This window comes from Lampris incognitus, chromosome 10, assembly GCF_029633865.1.
Source record: "Lampris incognitus isolate fLamInc1 chromosome 10, fLamInc1.hap2, whole genome shotgun sequence".
Lineage (NCBI taxonomy): Eukaryota > Metazoa > Chordata > Actinopteri > Lampriformes > Lampridae > Lampris > Lampris incognitus.
In genome coordinates this window covers 56,630,939-56,648,619 of record NC_079220.1, presented here as the reverse complement: position 1 = coordinate 56,648,619, position 17,681 = coordinate 56,630,939, and the positions used below count along the sequence as shown (strand labels likewise).

The window sequence follows — 17,681 nt, the reverse complement described above, 5'->3', positions numbered from 1 at the left end:
GTCTGTTTAAAAACTTCCTTCACGCGCATTGTGACCCTCCCGCCCGTGTCCAGAGCGCGCTTTCCCCCTCGTGACTACTGTTGGCCATTCAGAGGCGACCGCGGCGGACGCGCGACGGAACGGGATCGCGCACGTTGACCACATCTTTAAAACGCACGAGTACGTGCGCGCGTTCTTTGTGTGAGAGCTCGAAGGAGCGCGGGAAGAGTAACCATGGCAGACGAGAAGCCGAAGGTGAGCGCCCCTCAACAATTCACCCCCCTGTTTAGCCGCGGAGCCGCGCTGAACGTAGCGCTCCGGGTTCTGGTCTTCTCCGGCGGTCCGCTCGCTTGTGCGCAAGAAGAACAAAACAACAACTACTACTTGGGTACACCGGAAGACTTGTGAACGCGCTTCCGTAGGCGCGTAGAGCGCTGCGTGCTTGAATGCGGGGACAGCCAACCAGATGCGCCGCTAGCTGGCGTCGTCCTCTGCCACGGCTGCGTGCCGGAGAGCGCTCGAACTTGTGTTGTGCGCGTTTTCCACCCGTGTGTTTGTTGGCGAGAGGTTCGCCGACCCGAATGACTCCTTTTCGTCGGGTCGGACGCGGTCGCTGCAGGTTGACTTGGTTAATTCATTGCGGTCGGTGCAGGTTGACTTGGTTAATTCGTTGCGGTCGCTGCAAGTCGACTTGGTTACTTCATCGCGGTCGCTGCAAGTCGACTTGGTTAATTCATTGCGGTCGCTGCAGGTTGACTTGGTTAATTCATTGCGGTCGCTGCAAGTCGACTTGGTTACTTCATCGCGGTCGCTGCAAGTTGACTTGGTTACTTCATCGTGGTCGCTGCAGGTTGACTTGGTTAATCCATTGCGGTCGCTGCAAGTTGACTTGGTTAATTCATCGCGGTCGCTGCAAGTTGACTTGGTTACTTCATCGTGGTCGCTGCAGGTTGACTTGGTTAATCCATCGTGGTCGCTGCAAGTTGACTTGGTTAATTCATCGCGGTCGCTGCAAGTTGACTTGGTTAATTCATCGCGGTCGCTGCAAGTTAACTTGGTTACTTCATCGCGGTCGCTGCAAGTCGACTTGGTTAATTCATCGCGGTCGCTGCATGTTGACTTGGTTAATTCATCGTGGTCGCTGCAAGTCGACTTGGTTAATTCATCGCGGTCGCTGCAAGTCGACTTGGTTAATTCATCGTGGTCGCTGCAAGTTGACTTGGTTAATTCATCGTGGTCGCTGCAGGTTGACTTGGTTACTTCATTGCGGTCGCTGCAAGTCGACTTGGTTACTTCGTCGCGGTCGCTGCAAGTCGACTTGGTTACTTCATTGCGGTCGCTGCAAGTTGACTTGGTTACTTCATCGCGGACGCTGCAAGTCGACTTGGTTAATTCATCGCGGACGCTGCAAGTTGACTTGGTTAATTCATCGCGGACGCTGCAGGTTGACTTGGTTACTTCATTGCGGTCGCTGCAAGTCGACTTGGTTACTTCATCGCGATCGCTGCAAGTTGACTTGGTTACTTCATTGCGGTCGCTGCAAGTTGACTTGGTTACTTCATCGCGGTCGCTGCAAGTCGACTTGGTTAATTCATCGTGGTCGCTGCAAGTTGACTTGGTTAATTCATCGCGGTCGCTGCAGGTTGACTTGGTTAATTCATCGCGGACGCTGCTAGTCGACTTGGTTACTTCATTGCGGTCGCTGCAAGTTGACTTGGTTAATTCATCGCGGACGCTGCGGGTTGACTTGGTTACTTCATCGCGGTCGCTGCAAGTTGACTTGGTTAATTCATCGCGGTCGCTGCAAGTTGACTTGGTTAATTCATCGCGGTCGCTGCAAGTTGACTTGGTTACTTCATCGCGGTCGCTGCAAGTTGACTTGGTTAATTCATCGCGGACGCTGCAGGTTGACTTGGTTACTTCATCGCGGTCGCTGCAAGTTGACTTGGTTACTTCATCGCGGTCGCTGCAAGTTGACTTGGTTAATTCATCGCGGTCGCTGCAAGTTGACTTGGTTAATTCATCGTGGTCGCTGCAAGTTGACTTGGTTACTTCATCGTGGTCGCTGCAAGTTGACTTGGTTAATTCATCGCGGTCGCTGCAAGTTGACTTGGTTAAGTCATCGCGGTCGCTGCAAGTCGACTTGGTTAATTCATCGCGGTCGCTGCAAGTTGACTTGGTTACTTCATCGCGGTCGCTGCAAGTCGACTTGGTTACTTCATTGCGGACGGTGTAAGTCGACTTGGTTAATTCATCGCGGACGCTGCAGGTTGACTTGGTTAATTCATCGTGGTCGCTGCAGGTTGACTTGGTTACTTCATTGCGGTCGCTGCAGGTTGACTTGGTTAATTCATCGCGGTCGCTGCAAGTTGACTTGGTTACTTCATCGCGGTCGCTGCAAGTTGACTTGGTTACTTCATCGCGGACGCTGCAGGTTGACTTGGTTAATTCATCGTGGTCGCTGCAAGTTGACTTGGTTACTTCATCGCGGTCGCTGCAGGTTGACTTGGTTAATTCATCGCGGTCGCTGCAAGTTGACTTGGTTACTTCATCGCGGTCGCTGCAAGTTGACTTGGTTAATTCATCGTGGTCGCTGCAAGTTGACTTGGTTAATTCATCGCGGTCGCTGCAAGTTGACTTGGTTAATTCATCGTGGTCGCTGCAAGTTGACTTGGTTAATTCATCGCGGTCGCTGCAGGTTGACTTGGTTCATTCATCGCGGTCGCTGCAAGTTGACTTGGTTAATTCATCGCGGTCGCTGCAAGTTGACTTGGTTAATTCATCGCGGTGGCAGGATGCAGCTTGGTGTGTTGGGTCGTGCGAAGCTGCAAACTGAGAAGCGTCTTGATCTGTAAAGAAAGAAGGAGCGGTATGGCTGCGATACGCCCCGTTTACACTTGGCTTTAAAATGCGTTTTTTTGTGATCGGCTCACAAGTGGACGGCGCTGAATACAAGTGTAAACGACCACCGAAACGTTCAGTGAACCGGTTACGCAAACCACTTGCCGAGGTGGTCCGGCACGCATTTGACCCACATATCGTTTGTAGTGTAAACGCTGATGCGTCCTGATGCGTCCCCGACAAGGACGTAACAGGAAGTTACGTCATCAACGCAGGATGTGGTGGTGGTTTTGGTAACCGCGCGCCAATTTCAGAATAAATGGAGATGGAGGAGAGTGTAGGTGGTTGGAGTACAGGTGAAACGAGACGCCTGACCTCCACGTGGGCAGAAGAATCAGTCCTGTCAGTCTCAGCAGTCCGTACATGTGTATTAGTACTTGAAACCTCTTCAAACATCAGCTATTGTTCTCACAGCTATTCGGCAAATCTGGCGCTTGACTGAGGCACTTTGACCTTGTAGCGGAAGTGACGCAGACAGTAACGAAATCTGATCACAAGTGGTCAGCACGTGGGTCAGCAGGGCGCGTTTGGAGACGCGTGACAGACACAGCGACGTGTCTCACTGTCTGTTTGTGATCCGATCGCCCAAAACGCATTTTAAAACCAAGTGTAAACAGGGTGATCTAGATTAACATGTAAAGGACTGAAAATAAAGAGCTCATGTCTCAGTTTTTAAACAATTCCCTTATCATTGGCCAATTAAACAGGGAAGCTCAAGTTGATAAAACATGTCTTTACAAATAACGTCTTTGCAGGTCATATCTCAAGATGTCATTTCATGTGCAGATGTCAAGTGCAAAGATACACATTTTTTGGACACTCGGTCCGTTTTGACTGGCGAAAAGCTAGAAAACTCAGTGGGTTTCCATATTGTTGCTGATGTGCGAGATGCTGACCCATATCTCGATGTATCTCTTACAATCCCCTTTGTTCTTCATACAGGGGTCTGTGTCAGATGATGGGAGCCCCATCATGAGCTCAATAAATCCGGCAGCCGTTAGGTGCCCCCTATGCAAGGGCCCAGAGACCAGGGGTCTATTTTGAGAAACCGTGCCTCTCATGCTGGCGACCTGGGTTTGAGTCCCTAAGTGTTTTTTGTTTTTTAATGAATTTTCCCTTGGGTGCAATAATAAAGTAATATTCTTGTGTGTAAATTCCAGCATTTATACCCGTGAAAAGGCCGCTCCCTTTCATGGATGGGGATGTAATTGAGAATGTCTTAGCAGACGGCTAAAATTGTTTATCACAAAAAACTAGAATATTTTTAGATACATTTCAGTTTAGTAGTCACTGGTTGTGAGGCCTGAATATTAAAATATGCAGCCAGTCTCAGCATGACTTGTATTATGACAGAGCCAAGACAATGGACTTTTGAAACAATGTACATAACTGCTTCAACATAAGATATTTACTGTCGTAAATACTAAATTATATCTAAAGTTAATCTATACACAAAGTGAAGGCTTTAGATATGTGTAAAGACATTTGTATTACCATGGCCTTCTATATACGTACGTCTCCATTGAAACTATTTTAACATGAGCTCCCCAATGAACGTTATGGTGAGTAACACTTGGAGCATTGGTATCAAAACCCATTGGACCAATCATCTTTTTTCTACCTTTTCTTGTGCTAAAGGACAATGTTAGTCTCAAACAGACATTACTATACAGAGAACATTTTCAAGAAGGCTGTGTGACGAGTGAGACAACAAAATGCTTGTTTGTGCAGCGGTCGGGTATACATGCAGGAATGGCTCAGGTCAGCAGCATGGTCTCGCGTCTTACGGCTTTTCTCTGGGAAAAAAAACCGGAAATGCCTGAGAAATCAGAATAATCTTTATTTGGCCAGGTATGTTTGCACATACATGGAATAACAACACAACAATCTTCAGGAATATATATACAGAGAGAGAGAGACGTTTACACACACACATACACACATATATATGTGTGTGTGTGTGTGTGTGTGTGTGACTTTATATATATATATATATATAACTTTTTAAAAAGAAACACTCAACATTAGGGATAGTGCTCAACAAATAAGGAGCAAAATAATCAAGTGAGTCAAGTAAATTCTTTATGAGACAGTTTTACGTGACTGGTCTCATAAAGAATTTACTTGACTCACTGGATTATATATATATATATATCAATACAGATGCAGGAAAAAAACTTTTAATACATAGCAGTACAAGCTTGTTTCGTGCATCGCACATTAGCAGCTGATGAGTGCGCAACGCACGAAACAAGCGTGTACTGCTATGTATTAAATGTTTTTTTCCCCTGCATCTGTATTGATATTCCTGTCCTCATTATTTGAGCACTTCTGTCAACACCATTGACGGTTTCAGAAAAAAAGCGCTATATATATATATATATATATATATATAAGGAATGATTATATACAAGTGAAACAGGAAGGCACTAGTGCAATGGTGTAGAGTGCAAAGATGCTGGAATAAATACTATTTTGGTATGCTACTTTTAAACATGAGTTAGAGGGACATGACAGAATATGCATGTATACATACAATATACCGTATATACGTGCTTAGATTTGTTATGGCAATGTTAAGTGTTCATCAGAGCGACAGCCTGCAGGAAGAAACTGTTCTTGTGTCTGGTTGTTTTGGCCTACAGTGCTCTAGCGCCTTACCAGAAGGAAGGAGTTAGAACAGGTTGTGACCAGGGTGTGATGGATCTGCAGTGATGTTGCCTGCCCCTTTCCTGACTCTGGAGAAGTCCTGAATGGGAGGCAGGTTGGCACCAATGATTTTCTTTGCAGTCCCGACTGTCCATTGTAGTCCATTCTTAACCTGTTTGGTGGCCGAGCCAAACCAGACATTGATGGATGTGCAGAGAACAGACTGGATTATTGCAGAGTAGAACTGAATCAGCAGTTCTTGAGGCAGGTTGAACTTCCTGAGCTGATGGAGAAAGTAAATCCTCTGCTGGACCTTTTTGATGATTTTGTCTGTGTTGGATGCCCAGCTTAGGTCCTGGGAGATTGCGGATCCCAGAAACTTGAAGATATCCAAAGCAGACACAGTGCTGTTGAGTATAGTGTGTGTGTGTGTGGGGGGTTGTTGGGGGGGGGGGGGGGGGCTCCTGAAGTCCACGGTCATCTCAACAGTTTGTATTCAGCTCCAGGTTGTTATGACCGCAGCACAGGGCAAATGGCCCAAGTTTGCACAGATAGGGGAGCTCAAAAGTAAAGCTTTCCCACCTGTTCCATGTGTTATTTCACCAATCCAACTGAATGTGTACAGCTGGTAAGTAACTTTGTCAAAATTGATTAATAGCAGTGAATAGTTTAGAATTGTCAGAAAATGGTGGATTGCTCCCTCCGGGTTGGGGATGAGTTGTTGCCTCAAGTGAAGGAGTTCAATTATCATGGTGTCTTGTTCACGAGGGAGGGTAGGATAGAGTGGGAGATTGACAGGTGGATTGGTGCAGCATTAGCAGTAATGCAGACATTGTACCAGACCGTTGTGGTGAACAGGGAGATGAGCTGGAAGGCAACGCTCTCAATTTACCAGTCAGTCTTCGTACCAACCTTCACCTATGGTCATGAGCTTTGAGTAGTGACTGAAAGGGTGAGATCGTGGATACAAGTGGCTGAAATGAGTTTCCTCCGTAGAGTGTCTGGGCTCAGCCTTAGAGATAGGGTGAGGAGCTCGAGCATCCGCAGGGAGCTCGGAGTAGAACCACTGCTCCTTTGTGTCGAAAGGAGCTAGTTGAGGTGGTTCGGGCATCTGATTAGGATGCTCCTAGGCGCCTTCCTTTAGAGGTTTTCCCAGCATGTCTAACTGGAAGGAGACCCCGGGGTAGACCCAGAACTCGCTGGAGGGACTACATGTCCAATCTGGCCTGGGAACGCCTTGGGATCCCCCAGGAGAAGCTGGAGGGTGTTGCTGGGGAAAGGAATGTCTGGAGTGCGCTACTTGGCTTGCTGCCACCGTGACCTGACCCCAGAGCAGCGGCTGATGATGGGATGAGAATAGCTTTTATTGCTTTAAATGTATTTTCTTGCCAAGAGTAGTACAATTTGATCAAAGTTGCAGTAATTTAAAAACGACCTAGTCTACAATTCTGCAAACATGGGAGCTCAAAACAAAAGCCTTCCCACCTGCCCCATGTGTTATTTCACCAGTCTAACTGATGGTGTATGATTGGTAACTTGATCAAAATTGATTAATAGCAGTTAATAGCATTTATTCCTTTAAATGCATTTTCTCACCAAGAGAAGTACAATTTGATCAAAGTTGCTGCGAATAAACTACCAAGTCTGCACACACGGGAGCTCGAAAGTAAAGGGTGGACTGAAGTCCTGTGAAGAGTTCCCAGTTGTGCTCGCCACACTTCCTGGATACTTGTTTAGAAGCTGTGTGCCAAGTATTTTGGTGTGCTGGAAGGCCAAAAGCGACGGAGTTGACTTAAGGGAGATGCTGTGCCAGCGGAACGTTTTCATCGACAGTGTTGGCTAATAAATCCTCATGAAGCTTTCCTAAATCTCGCGAGCTCAGTTTTCACAATGTAAGATGGGTTGACAGTGTATGACGTATACTTGCATCTAGGTAACTCACCCTGGTCAGTCACACCTCTCTCACCCAGGCTAAGTCCAAGTCAGCCAGGAGGTTTTACACATTTTGAAAACACATTTACCAATTTTACTCATTACTCTTTATTTGGTCTTGGGGTCGTGTGTCAAAAAGACACCAGCATAAGGCTGAGTGTTGTTATGTCATGTCATGTCATGTCATGTCTGATTCTAATCATTTTAGCAATATAACGGGTTTTAAAGATATTTTTCCCAAAACAAATTGCACTTGATGTAAAAGGGCTCCATAGGAAAACAAGTTGTTTGCTCAGGTTCTACATCCATGTACAGTGTCCGTGTCGTACCTCCCTGTTTATAATACAACTCTACAATAACTGCATGACAGTTGACTTGAACTGCCTGTTTGTAAATAAACCAGACTACTTGAATCAAAGCTGCCACAAGGAGTTTGGGATTTTTGCTCAGTTTGCATAACCTCCGTTAAGTTTTTGTAACCTCTGGACAAAAGCGGCAGTGTTTCACAGAAGGACGACTTGGTCGTCGAAAAAGATGTACATTCTCCATCTGGTAAATTGTGCATTTATTTTGGAGGAGAAGAGTGGGAGATGTAGTTGTATATGTATCTCTAGTTGTTTCTATGCATCCTGTTTGTCGCAAATTGTTTTGTCAGATTTTTGTGGGGGTCTCCGGCCTGGAGACAAGCATTTGGAACAATGTGGAATCATTGTATAATTATATCAAATCTCGCTGATGGTCTCATTTGATTATGTGGGTCACATAGAGGCATCAAAATTCAATAAATCAATCAATCAATTTCATTGAACATGTTAAAAAGACATAGAAACGAATAAACAAAATCGTCGGCGACATGTAAGTGACAGACAAATACGCTACTCGGATAATACCGGTCATGTTCGAAAGGGGTAAGAAAAAGTTGAGAACTTTTCTAGTCCTTTCCCCTTACACCACTCATGCTTTGACAATAGAAAACGAAAGTTCAATTTACAGCCATCAGCGTCCACGACATCTAGCTCAGTTGACTCGAACAAATCAACCCGTTTGAAAAAAGATTAAATTGGGACTGGTAAGCAGGGCAAAACTCCTTGTTGCAGCTTTAAATATCAAATTATGATGTCAAATGATGTATCTTGATTTCCTGTGTGCTCTCCTGAACATATCCCCCCAGGAAGGAGTGAAAACGGAAAACAACGAACACATAAACCTGAAGGTAGCAGGTCAGGACGGATCTGTAGTCCAGTTCAAGATCAAAAGACACACGCCGCTCAGCAAACTCATGAAGGCCTACTGCGAGAGACAGGTGGGCACAGGGCAAAGATCCAGAGCGTTCAGTCTGAATAGACAACGCCTCATATCTCTCATGTTAACAATGAGTAAAGGTGGTGGTAAGTAGTAAAATACTTGAAATTGCACGATACTTATGCTGTACCTGCGTTACCCACCGTGCCCCCAGGAACCACAGATGTTGTCTAAAACTCGTTATATAACACTGCAACCGGAATTATTTTGTTTACAAGGCAGGTTGTACATCTGGCTAAACAAGAGTAGGAGTGACTGCTGTTCCTTTCCAACTGGGAAGAGCCAACAGCTAAGAAACTGACTTTTACTATGGTAATTCACCAGCTTCAGACCTGGGCCCTGATAATATTTGGAATCAAGTTTTGACCAATTGGGGGATTCAGAGTTTGTTTTTTTTGTTTTTTGGGGATAATTTGTTTTTGGGTCCATAATTAACATGCAGCGTACTTGCCTATCTGTATTTTGGGGATGGTAATAATTTTGCTCTGTTCATTCATTCAACCTTTAGCTTTCCTCAAAAGACCATTGAGGAGGTATCCTCCTTTGTAAAACAGTGCTTGCAAACAAAACAGCTAACAATAAAAACAACAATGTATCGTAGCTGAAAGTTAAAATACAGGGTAATTAACATGCTATGGAGTAAATAATGAAGTAGAAAAAATAAATACAATGATGTATAAAATAGAGTTAAATAAATGGCAATAAATCAATACAAGGGTAACAAACAGAATTGCAGTGTAGTTAGTAAGTTTGTTAGCAGTCAGAAGTTACATTTCAAAGCAGAAAGAACAACGGTTTCAATTCAGTGATCTTATTTGCGCCAGGAAGCTCAAACTCTGCTCCTAAATGTGGAAACTAAGCATCTACCACAAGGGGACTTGAGTGGAAGGGGAAGAATAACAGTAATAAACTTTATATAGCACCTTTATTAACAATGCTACCAAGTGCTTTGCAAAAGAAGTAAAACCAGACAAAGCAAAAATGAGAATAAGACCAAAGGACATCAGCACAGAGGAGGTAAAAACAATAAATGAATAAGACCAAATAAGTACGAATAGAAATAAAAATAGTGTAAATAAATAAAAACTTAATATCATGGCATCGCCCTTGTTGCCTCGTTGGACTTCAAACATCCCTTTGGTTAAATTTTCAGGAAATTTTGAGGAAGAAGTTATGTACTCACCATCCCATTGTGACATTTAAACAAACCTCATATCTATCAATTAAACTGATAAATATTTAGTCTCACATGATATATGCCAGAACTTCCCCTTTTACTCATACTTAACCCTGCCGTGCGGACGTTTTGTCTCCCCCTTCTGGCAGCGAGAGTAATTACTTCTTTTCTTTAAGCGCTCTACAACGAGGAAAAGCTACACCAACGGTTAACCATGTTTGTCCTTGTAGTTGATCGCTTTCTTTTATATTTATTTATTACTTTAATCCTTCCTATGAATGGCGAGTTTCTTTTCTTTCTTTGGAGCATCAGAAACTTTTCTTGGATGCTTCTTAGGTTGGGCGGCACAGTGGTTAGCGCGGTCGCCTCACAGCAAGAAGGTCCTGGGTTCGAGCCCCGGGGTAGTCGGACCTTGGTGGGTCATCCCAGGTCGTCCTCTGTGTGGAGTTTGCATGTTCTTTCCGTGTCCGCATGGGTTTCCTCTAGGGGGCTCCGGTTTCCTCCCACAGTCCAAAGACATGTAGATCAGGTTGACCGTACTAAATTGTCACTTGGTGTGTGTGTGTGTGTGTGTGTCTCGGCCCTGTGATGGCTTGGCGGCCTGTCCAGGGTGTCTCCCCCATCTGCCACCCAATGACTGCTGGAATAGGCTCCAGCATCCCCATGACCCTGAGAGCAGGATAAGCGGTTCAGATAATGGATGGATGGATAGCTTCTTAGGTTTTTCTGCCATAGCTTCCAAGCCTGGGAGCTTTCTGGCAGAAAGCCCTGAAGGCAAGCCAATCAGAGGCATGCGAATGCTTTCGTCACACGGAAGTTCAGCTCTGGCAAAGCAATTATTGCTGCTTCAGGGTTCCCACATGTCCTGGAAAACCTGGAAAATAGCTGACCAATTTTCCAGTCGTGGAAAATGAGAGAAACACTAAAATGTCCTGGAAAATCTTGTTATCCTGGAAAATTATTTCAACATTCTTGTATTTTCCTTTAGCTTAGAATTAACTACTAGGCGATCTATCGGCGCTCCCCAAAACCAAAATTTCCCATATTTCTCACCTGCTGCACTCTGTGTGTGTGTGTGTGTGTGTGTGTGTGTGTGTGTGTGTGTGTGAGAGAGAGAGAAAGAGGGAGAGAGAGACACACACACACACACACACACACACACACACACACAAGCCCATGTGGAGCTCTCGGAGTCGTCAGGCGCCCCATGTGGTCTTGTTGTCACGTGGTTAATGCATCTTATTAAACTAAAGATGGCAAGCAGCCTACAGATTGCCAAGCCTCCGCGACCGAGTTTGATTGACAAAGAAAACAGGAAATATCAGCTACTTCACATTTGAGGGAAATTATCCAGGAGAGGCAATGGATTCCAGCAAGCCCCTAGCTACTGTATGGAAGCGATGCTACAGATCAAGTTCAAGTTTGTGAGTTTTCTCCTTGCTAGCTTGTTTTGCCTGCAAAGGTTTAAGCTTTGTGATTCTAGGAGCAGTGGTTTCAAACATGTGTTGGACGTTGTTGAGAGAGCTGGATAATAATGAATGGGAAGCCGGGGTAAAAACAATCAGTGGGATTCCAGCTGTGTATGTGAGTCAAACACCGGCCAAATACTGGCTAACGGCACCGTTTTACTTTGCTAACGCTGTCTCTTCAAACGCCACGCTGCATTGTTGAGGTTAAATGGGGCTAAATTATGGTGAGATAAAGTAATAAGAAGTGGCAGTGGCAGTTAAAAGGGATGTGAAAAAATATTGTAGCGAAATCAGGGGGCAACCCGGGAACCGCCGCGGCTGGGACGCGAACCCAGGTCTTCCGCACCACGGGCGACAAAGTTAACCAGTCAACTAAAGGGTCCGACCCGTTAGCCAAGGGCTAGCAAGTCTACTTATCGTCATTACACTCTGTGGTCGTACAGTGTAATGTGCACGGCTAAATAGACTCGCTAGCCCTTGGCTAACGGGTCGGACACCAATGTAGCAACCCTTTAGTCAACTGGTCAATGTCGTCGCCCGTGGTGCGGGAGACATGGGTTCGCGTCCCGGCTGTGGCGGTTCCCGGCTGCCCCCCAAATTCGCTACGTTGGTGTCAGAAGCGGGATAGTGAGACCGTGAGGCCATCGGAAGCGCGTGCGCCCAGAGGCATGAGGGAGTCGATATGCTGAAGCGTGGGGACGGGGACACGCTTCCCGAAGGAGGGGGGTAGTGTAACATGCATGGATAAATAGACTCACTAGCCCTTGGCTAACGGGTCAGACCCTTTAATCGACTGGTTAACGTAATTGCCCGTGGTTAGGGAGACCCGGGTTCATGTCCCGGCTGCGGCGGTTCCCAGCTGCCCCGGTTCTCGGCTGCCCCCCGAATTCGCAACAACATGTTGACTGATGTTCTCCATGTTGACAGTAAAAGTAATCATCAGAAATCGTTTTTATTATTATTATTATTATTATTATGTGTAACTTATTTGGGCTAAATGATTGTCCTGTTTGGGTGGCACGGTGGCGCAGTGGTTAGCGCGGTTGCCTCACAGCAAGAAGGTCCTGGGTTCAAGCCCCCGGGTAGTCCAACCGTGGGGGTCGTCCTCTGTGTGGAGTTTGCATGTTCTCCCCGTGTCTGAGTGAGTTTCCTCCGGACGCTCCGGTTTCCTCCCACAGTCCAAAGACATGCAGGTCAGGTGAATCGGTCGTACTAAATTGTCCCTAGGTCTGAATGTGTGTCGCCCCTGTGATGGCCTGGCGGCCTGTGCAGGGTGTCTCCCTGCCTGCTGCCCAATGACTGCTGGGATAGGCTCCAGCGACCCTGAGAGCAAGATAAGCAGTTCAGATAATGGATGGATGGATGGATTGATTGTCCTGTTTGTTCATTATGGGCCACTGGTTACAGTGTTTGGCAGGCTGTGACAAAGCTACTGGTGTAGGAGTGTGAAACATGGCTTCCCTCGACCTCGAGGCAATCTCTGTCATGGCAGCAACACTTCATCTTTAGCGGTTTTGCCTTTAAAATAAAAGCGCAAGAAGGTTCGGTTCAGCAGTGCCTATGAGCTTGACTAGACAGCTTTTCTTTTGAAAAGTTGACCAGACGTTCAAACCTTGCTTGTTGCTGGCTTGACAGGCCTCAAGGCATCTGCGCGACCGGCAGCTAGCTATCTACCTTGTAAGCTTTGCGGAGTATTTCCAAGACTATACCTGGTGAACATTTAATCTACCTTGCTGGCCATCTGTCTAAATTGCCCCCAGAGTGATTTGCAAATGAAACAAAACAACAGATAACAAAAACCCGCGTCATTCACATCCCTAGCAGTTAATAATCCTGGCAAACTCCACGGCAACTTTGAATCGTACATTTAGGTATGTAAAGTTCAGTCTAGATTTGTCAGTAGGCAAAATTGCAGGCTACTGTTCATGTTATTGGTGTTTGGGCAGCAATGGCTAATATAATTCATAAGAAAAAAGGTATTCAGGTTATAAATTAATAATAATAATAATGATACAATATTTACATAGCACTTGCCAAGCACAGAGCACAAAGGGCTTTCCAAAAGAAACTAAATAAAATACAATGACGGAATGCTACAAAAAATATAATGACAATATTAAAACAAGGCAAGAAATGATAATTTAAAAAAAAACAGTAAGAGGAGATGGTAGTAAAAGTAGTGATAAAACATAAAGGTTATGCCCATATACTGAAATATTGTCCTCTAATTACAGGAGTGAGTGACAGAATGTCAAGACAGTGCAAGTTCAAAAATGAGCGGAGAGTAGACCCTAGTTCAGGGACTGGTTAGGGGGAAGTATCAGGAGCTGTGCATAGGGCATATTTGATGTCGGTAATATGGGCATCTCGGCACTAAGAGTCATGCACGAGGGCAAGGCCATGTCAAAGTTGATGGACAATTAAACAATGACGGAAGAATAACACATTTCATGAGGGTGACATCTTCAAAAGACACAGGAGAAGGAAGTAGCTGTCCAACAAACCAAGAGCCACAAACGGCCACTGAGTGGCAGTCATGGAAGCACAGTGTTACAAGTGTCAGTACAAGTGAACAGGGAAAAGGCTCAGGAGCACAATGCAGCATAGTTCACTGATCCTCCTATTTAGTTATTTATTTGTTATAATTTTTTTAGTAAGGCAGGTACCAGATACTTTTGCTGGCTCTTTATTTTTTACTGGGCCTAATTTTTATTTTTTAGAGCAAGAGACGGGAGAGAAAGTAAGGGAGAAAAGAGAAGGCTGAGGTGAGAGGTGCCCAGACCATCATGTAACTTGGTTATTATACTAATAAAGTGACGTGTTGTACATCTGCAGGTATGTTTGCATTATTCTGTGATCAATTCGTCAGTTTCTAAGCATGTAAGCGATATTTCATAGATACATTATAGCCATAGACTGCACGTCTTTTAAATCAGAATTCCACAGAGGGGAACATTATCTCTAGGAAATTATCTCAGGAAAATTATCTCCAGAAAAGAGTGGGAACCCTGTGCTTGCAGTAAAACTCATCACAACGCATCACCTCCAGTATGCCAGCGCGGGAATGCAGCACAGAAATGTCACCACAGACACCAGATTTAAAACTCCGGTATACTTCAAAATACAGAGAGATTTACCTGGTGGTGATAGGCTTGATCCTCACTGTATGAACTCGTTTGGCAAGGACATGAATGTCGTGGACATTCATTTATATGTAAAAGTCCCACACTCTAGCTTTAAGGCCTATTTTACAACCCACATGTACTACACATGATAAACTTTTTATTTGCCACTTGCCATATGGGCTAGTGCTTTCTTTTCTGAACTGCCTATCCTCTAAACTACTCTCCTGGGGTGAGCAGGCAGGCTCAATTTCCAGCCCTGCTGCGCAAGACTGCAGCTTGTGGTCACTGCACATCTTTTGTTACAGATATATTTATTAAAGCTTCACTTTACACCCATCTCTGCCCAAACCACTTCCTTGAACCCGCAATACTATCTTTTCTAGAACTTGGCATGTTACAATTGTTTTTTAGATGGGCATTTGTAATTATGGCAGCAGAGATTGCTCACTTAATTCTACTACTGATAATAAACTCATTGTAAAGACAATAATAGGAACTAATTTCTCTGCTTTTGAAAGTTTCTCTCATTGAGTGTTTTTTTTTCCTTGATTGAATGGTCCTTTTCATTTTTCAGTTATTTCACATAGTTTATTTTGTAATGAATGGAAGGAATGGTGAAAGAGAATATCTAATGAAAGGAAAGTGCTGCTGTGGCAGTTTATTTAAGTCAAATGTTGCTTCAAGTTTCAGTAAGGAGACTTAAGGAAAGTGCTGTATTTATCCCACCACACAAATACTGCTTATGTCTGGAACTGCCAACAGGGCAAAACAAAACTTTTGTCACCGTGCTCATATTTAAAACAGTGCAGTGAAAACCATTGCATTCAATGCAAAACTCAAGGCAAGAGCCAATATTAGGCTACTTAGACTATTTCTATGGTCTGTAAATCCGCTGTCCCACAAATTAACTCAATAAGTGTTTCATTATAATCCATATTCTTTGGCTTTCTGTGCACCGCCTCCGTGAAAATCCCTGTGACAGCAGTCCTATGCACTGCTGGGCCGCTCTGTGAAACTTAAGTTTCTGATTTATCTGTTTACCTCCTCACTAAACCTAACCTGGCTAAAGACAGCCTTATCTGGCAATCCTAGTTGCTGCTGCTAAGGTTTTAATGCCTGTTAACTCTAAACTGTCTCCCTTATGTCTGGACCTTTTTTCCATCAAACTTTTTTGCGTAATTACATCACACGTCGCATATTGAACAGATTAACTGGGTAGCATAAGCATTCAACCCTGTTGGTAAGGTGCCATTTTCACTCCCAATTTCTTTTATAGTTGAGAGAAAAATATTTATGATACAAGATAAAAGGTTCTGCAACCCATCTGAACACCAAGTATTTACTGTGTTTCAGCGTCTCTATGGTCTTCTTTTTCTTCTAGCCAAGCTGTCCTGGGCCTAATCTCATTGTAGAACGTCACTAATGCATCAAGTGTATGTCACAGCCACTGAAATCATGGAAGCAGGCCAAGTCTTACCAAACCCACATCCTTCCCCCTGTCATGGTTATGTTATCTGGGTTTCCTGTTTTATTTTGAAGGCTCACCGGTCTCACCATTTCTCTTCCTGCTCTGCCTTGCTCACCTGTTCCCGATTTCCCTGATTGGTTCCCCACCAGTTATATTTCCCTGGTTGTCCTTTGTCTCTTTGCTGTTCCAGAGCCCATCCAGTCAGCTCCAGCCAACCTCCTGTCCCTGTACCCCAAGTAATCATGAGCATTGCTTGCTCGGTGTAGTCAATCTGTAATAAACCACTAGGCAGAGGAGGGAGACATGACTACTTGGATATTGTGTAGACTGGACAACAATAATCAGTGTTTCTGTCTTTGTGTGCCTAGGGATTGGCGATGAGGCAAATCAGGTTCAGATTCGATGGACAGCCAATAAATGAAACGGACACACCAGCACAAGTAAGTGTTACATCAACAGAAAAGGACAGAGTTTTCTTCAACAAAGTGTTTTTTGTTTTGTTTTTTTTAATAAGTAAAGTATTTTTGGAAATAAACATTCACATGCCTTCCATGTACCGAAAAGCAGATTAGCAAGCGGTGAAATGTGACGGGGAGTTCATGCAGAACATTGGTTTACAGCTGGTTTTGGTCAGGGCTTACCATAAATATCATATGACCTGTGGATAAATTATTTTTCCCCCCTCTTCACAGTTGGAAATGGAAGATGAAGATACAATTGATGTATTCCAGCAACAGACCGGAGGCCTCTTTTAGTTGTCTGACCACCACTTTCCGCCACATCCGACCGTCCTTGCTGAGCCCCCAGCACAATCAGACTACTTTTTTGCTACTTGCCCTGTTGTCCCAACAGAGGGCCATAAAACAGTTTTTGCCATTCTCAACCATATGTAACTCCTGCTGTACAGTGTGTTGTTCCATTCTTTCTCTTGTTATCTACCTGTTTTTGTACATAAGCTATGTCATAGGAACTCTGTTTGTCCATGCCCTGCTGTGGCAAGTGTTACAGGACCTGATTCAGATTCAGAGGGTTTGTTCCTTGGTTGCAATGATCAGGTCTGTTCACAGAATGAGATGTAGTTCGCTTTCACCCCAAATAGTCTGTTTTCTAAGTTCCAACCATTCGTCAGAATGATCATGGTTTAGGCGGTGTGGTGTGCTCTCACACAGCTAAAATAAAGCCGACCACATTTTGTAAACAAGACTCCTGTTTTTGCCAATATTTTGTTAATTGGTTTGGAATTCAGCAGGTAACGGGAAAAACAATCATCCCCAGTGTTTATTGGGGGGGGGGGGGACCTCCATGGAGATGACTGCGAGAGACTGTTAAGGTCTACTCATAATGACGCAACAAGCCCAAAGATCTACTCATAATGACGCAACAAGCCCAAAGATCTACTCACAATGACGCATCAAGCCCAAAGATCTACTTATAATGACACATCAAGCCCAAAGATCTACTCATAATGACACATCAAGCCCAAAGATCTACTTATAACGACACATCAAGCCCAAAGATCTACTCATAATGACACATCAAGCCCAAAGATCTACTCATAATGACGCAACAAGCCCAAAGATCTACTCACAATGACACATCAAGCCCAAAGATCTACTTATAATGACACATCAAGCCCAAAGATCTACTCATAACGACACATCAAGCCCAAAGATCTACTC

The 17,681-nt window shown here is 44.5% G+C and overlaps 1 protein-coding gene across 1 annotated transcript; it reads left to right on the top strand.

Moving 5' to 3' along the window:
* The first annotated feature begins 109 nt into the window (after positions 1–109).
* On the top strand, positions 110–17,205 carry sumo2b (small ubiquitin like modifier 2b). The gene is made up of 4 exons (XM_056288637.1): positions 110–234; positions 8,633–8,764; positions 16,371–16,442; positions 16,695–17,205. Exons 1-4 carry the CDS (start codon positions 214–216, stop codon positions 16,755–16,757), a joined length of 288 nt encoding a protein of 95 aa, XP_056144612.1. The 5' UTR covers positions 110–213; the 3' UTR covers positions 16,758–17,205.
* The last annotated feature ends 476 nt before the right edge of the window (positions 17,206–17,681 follow it).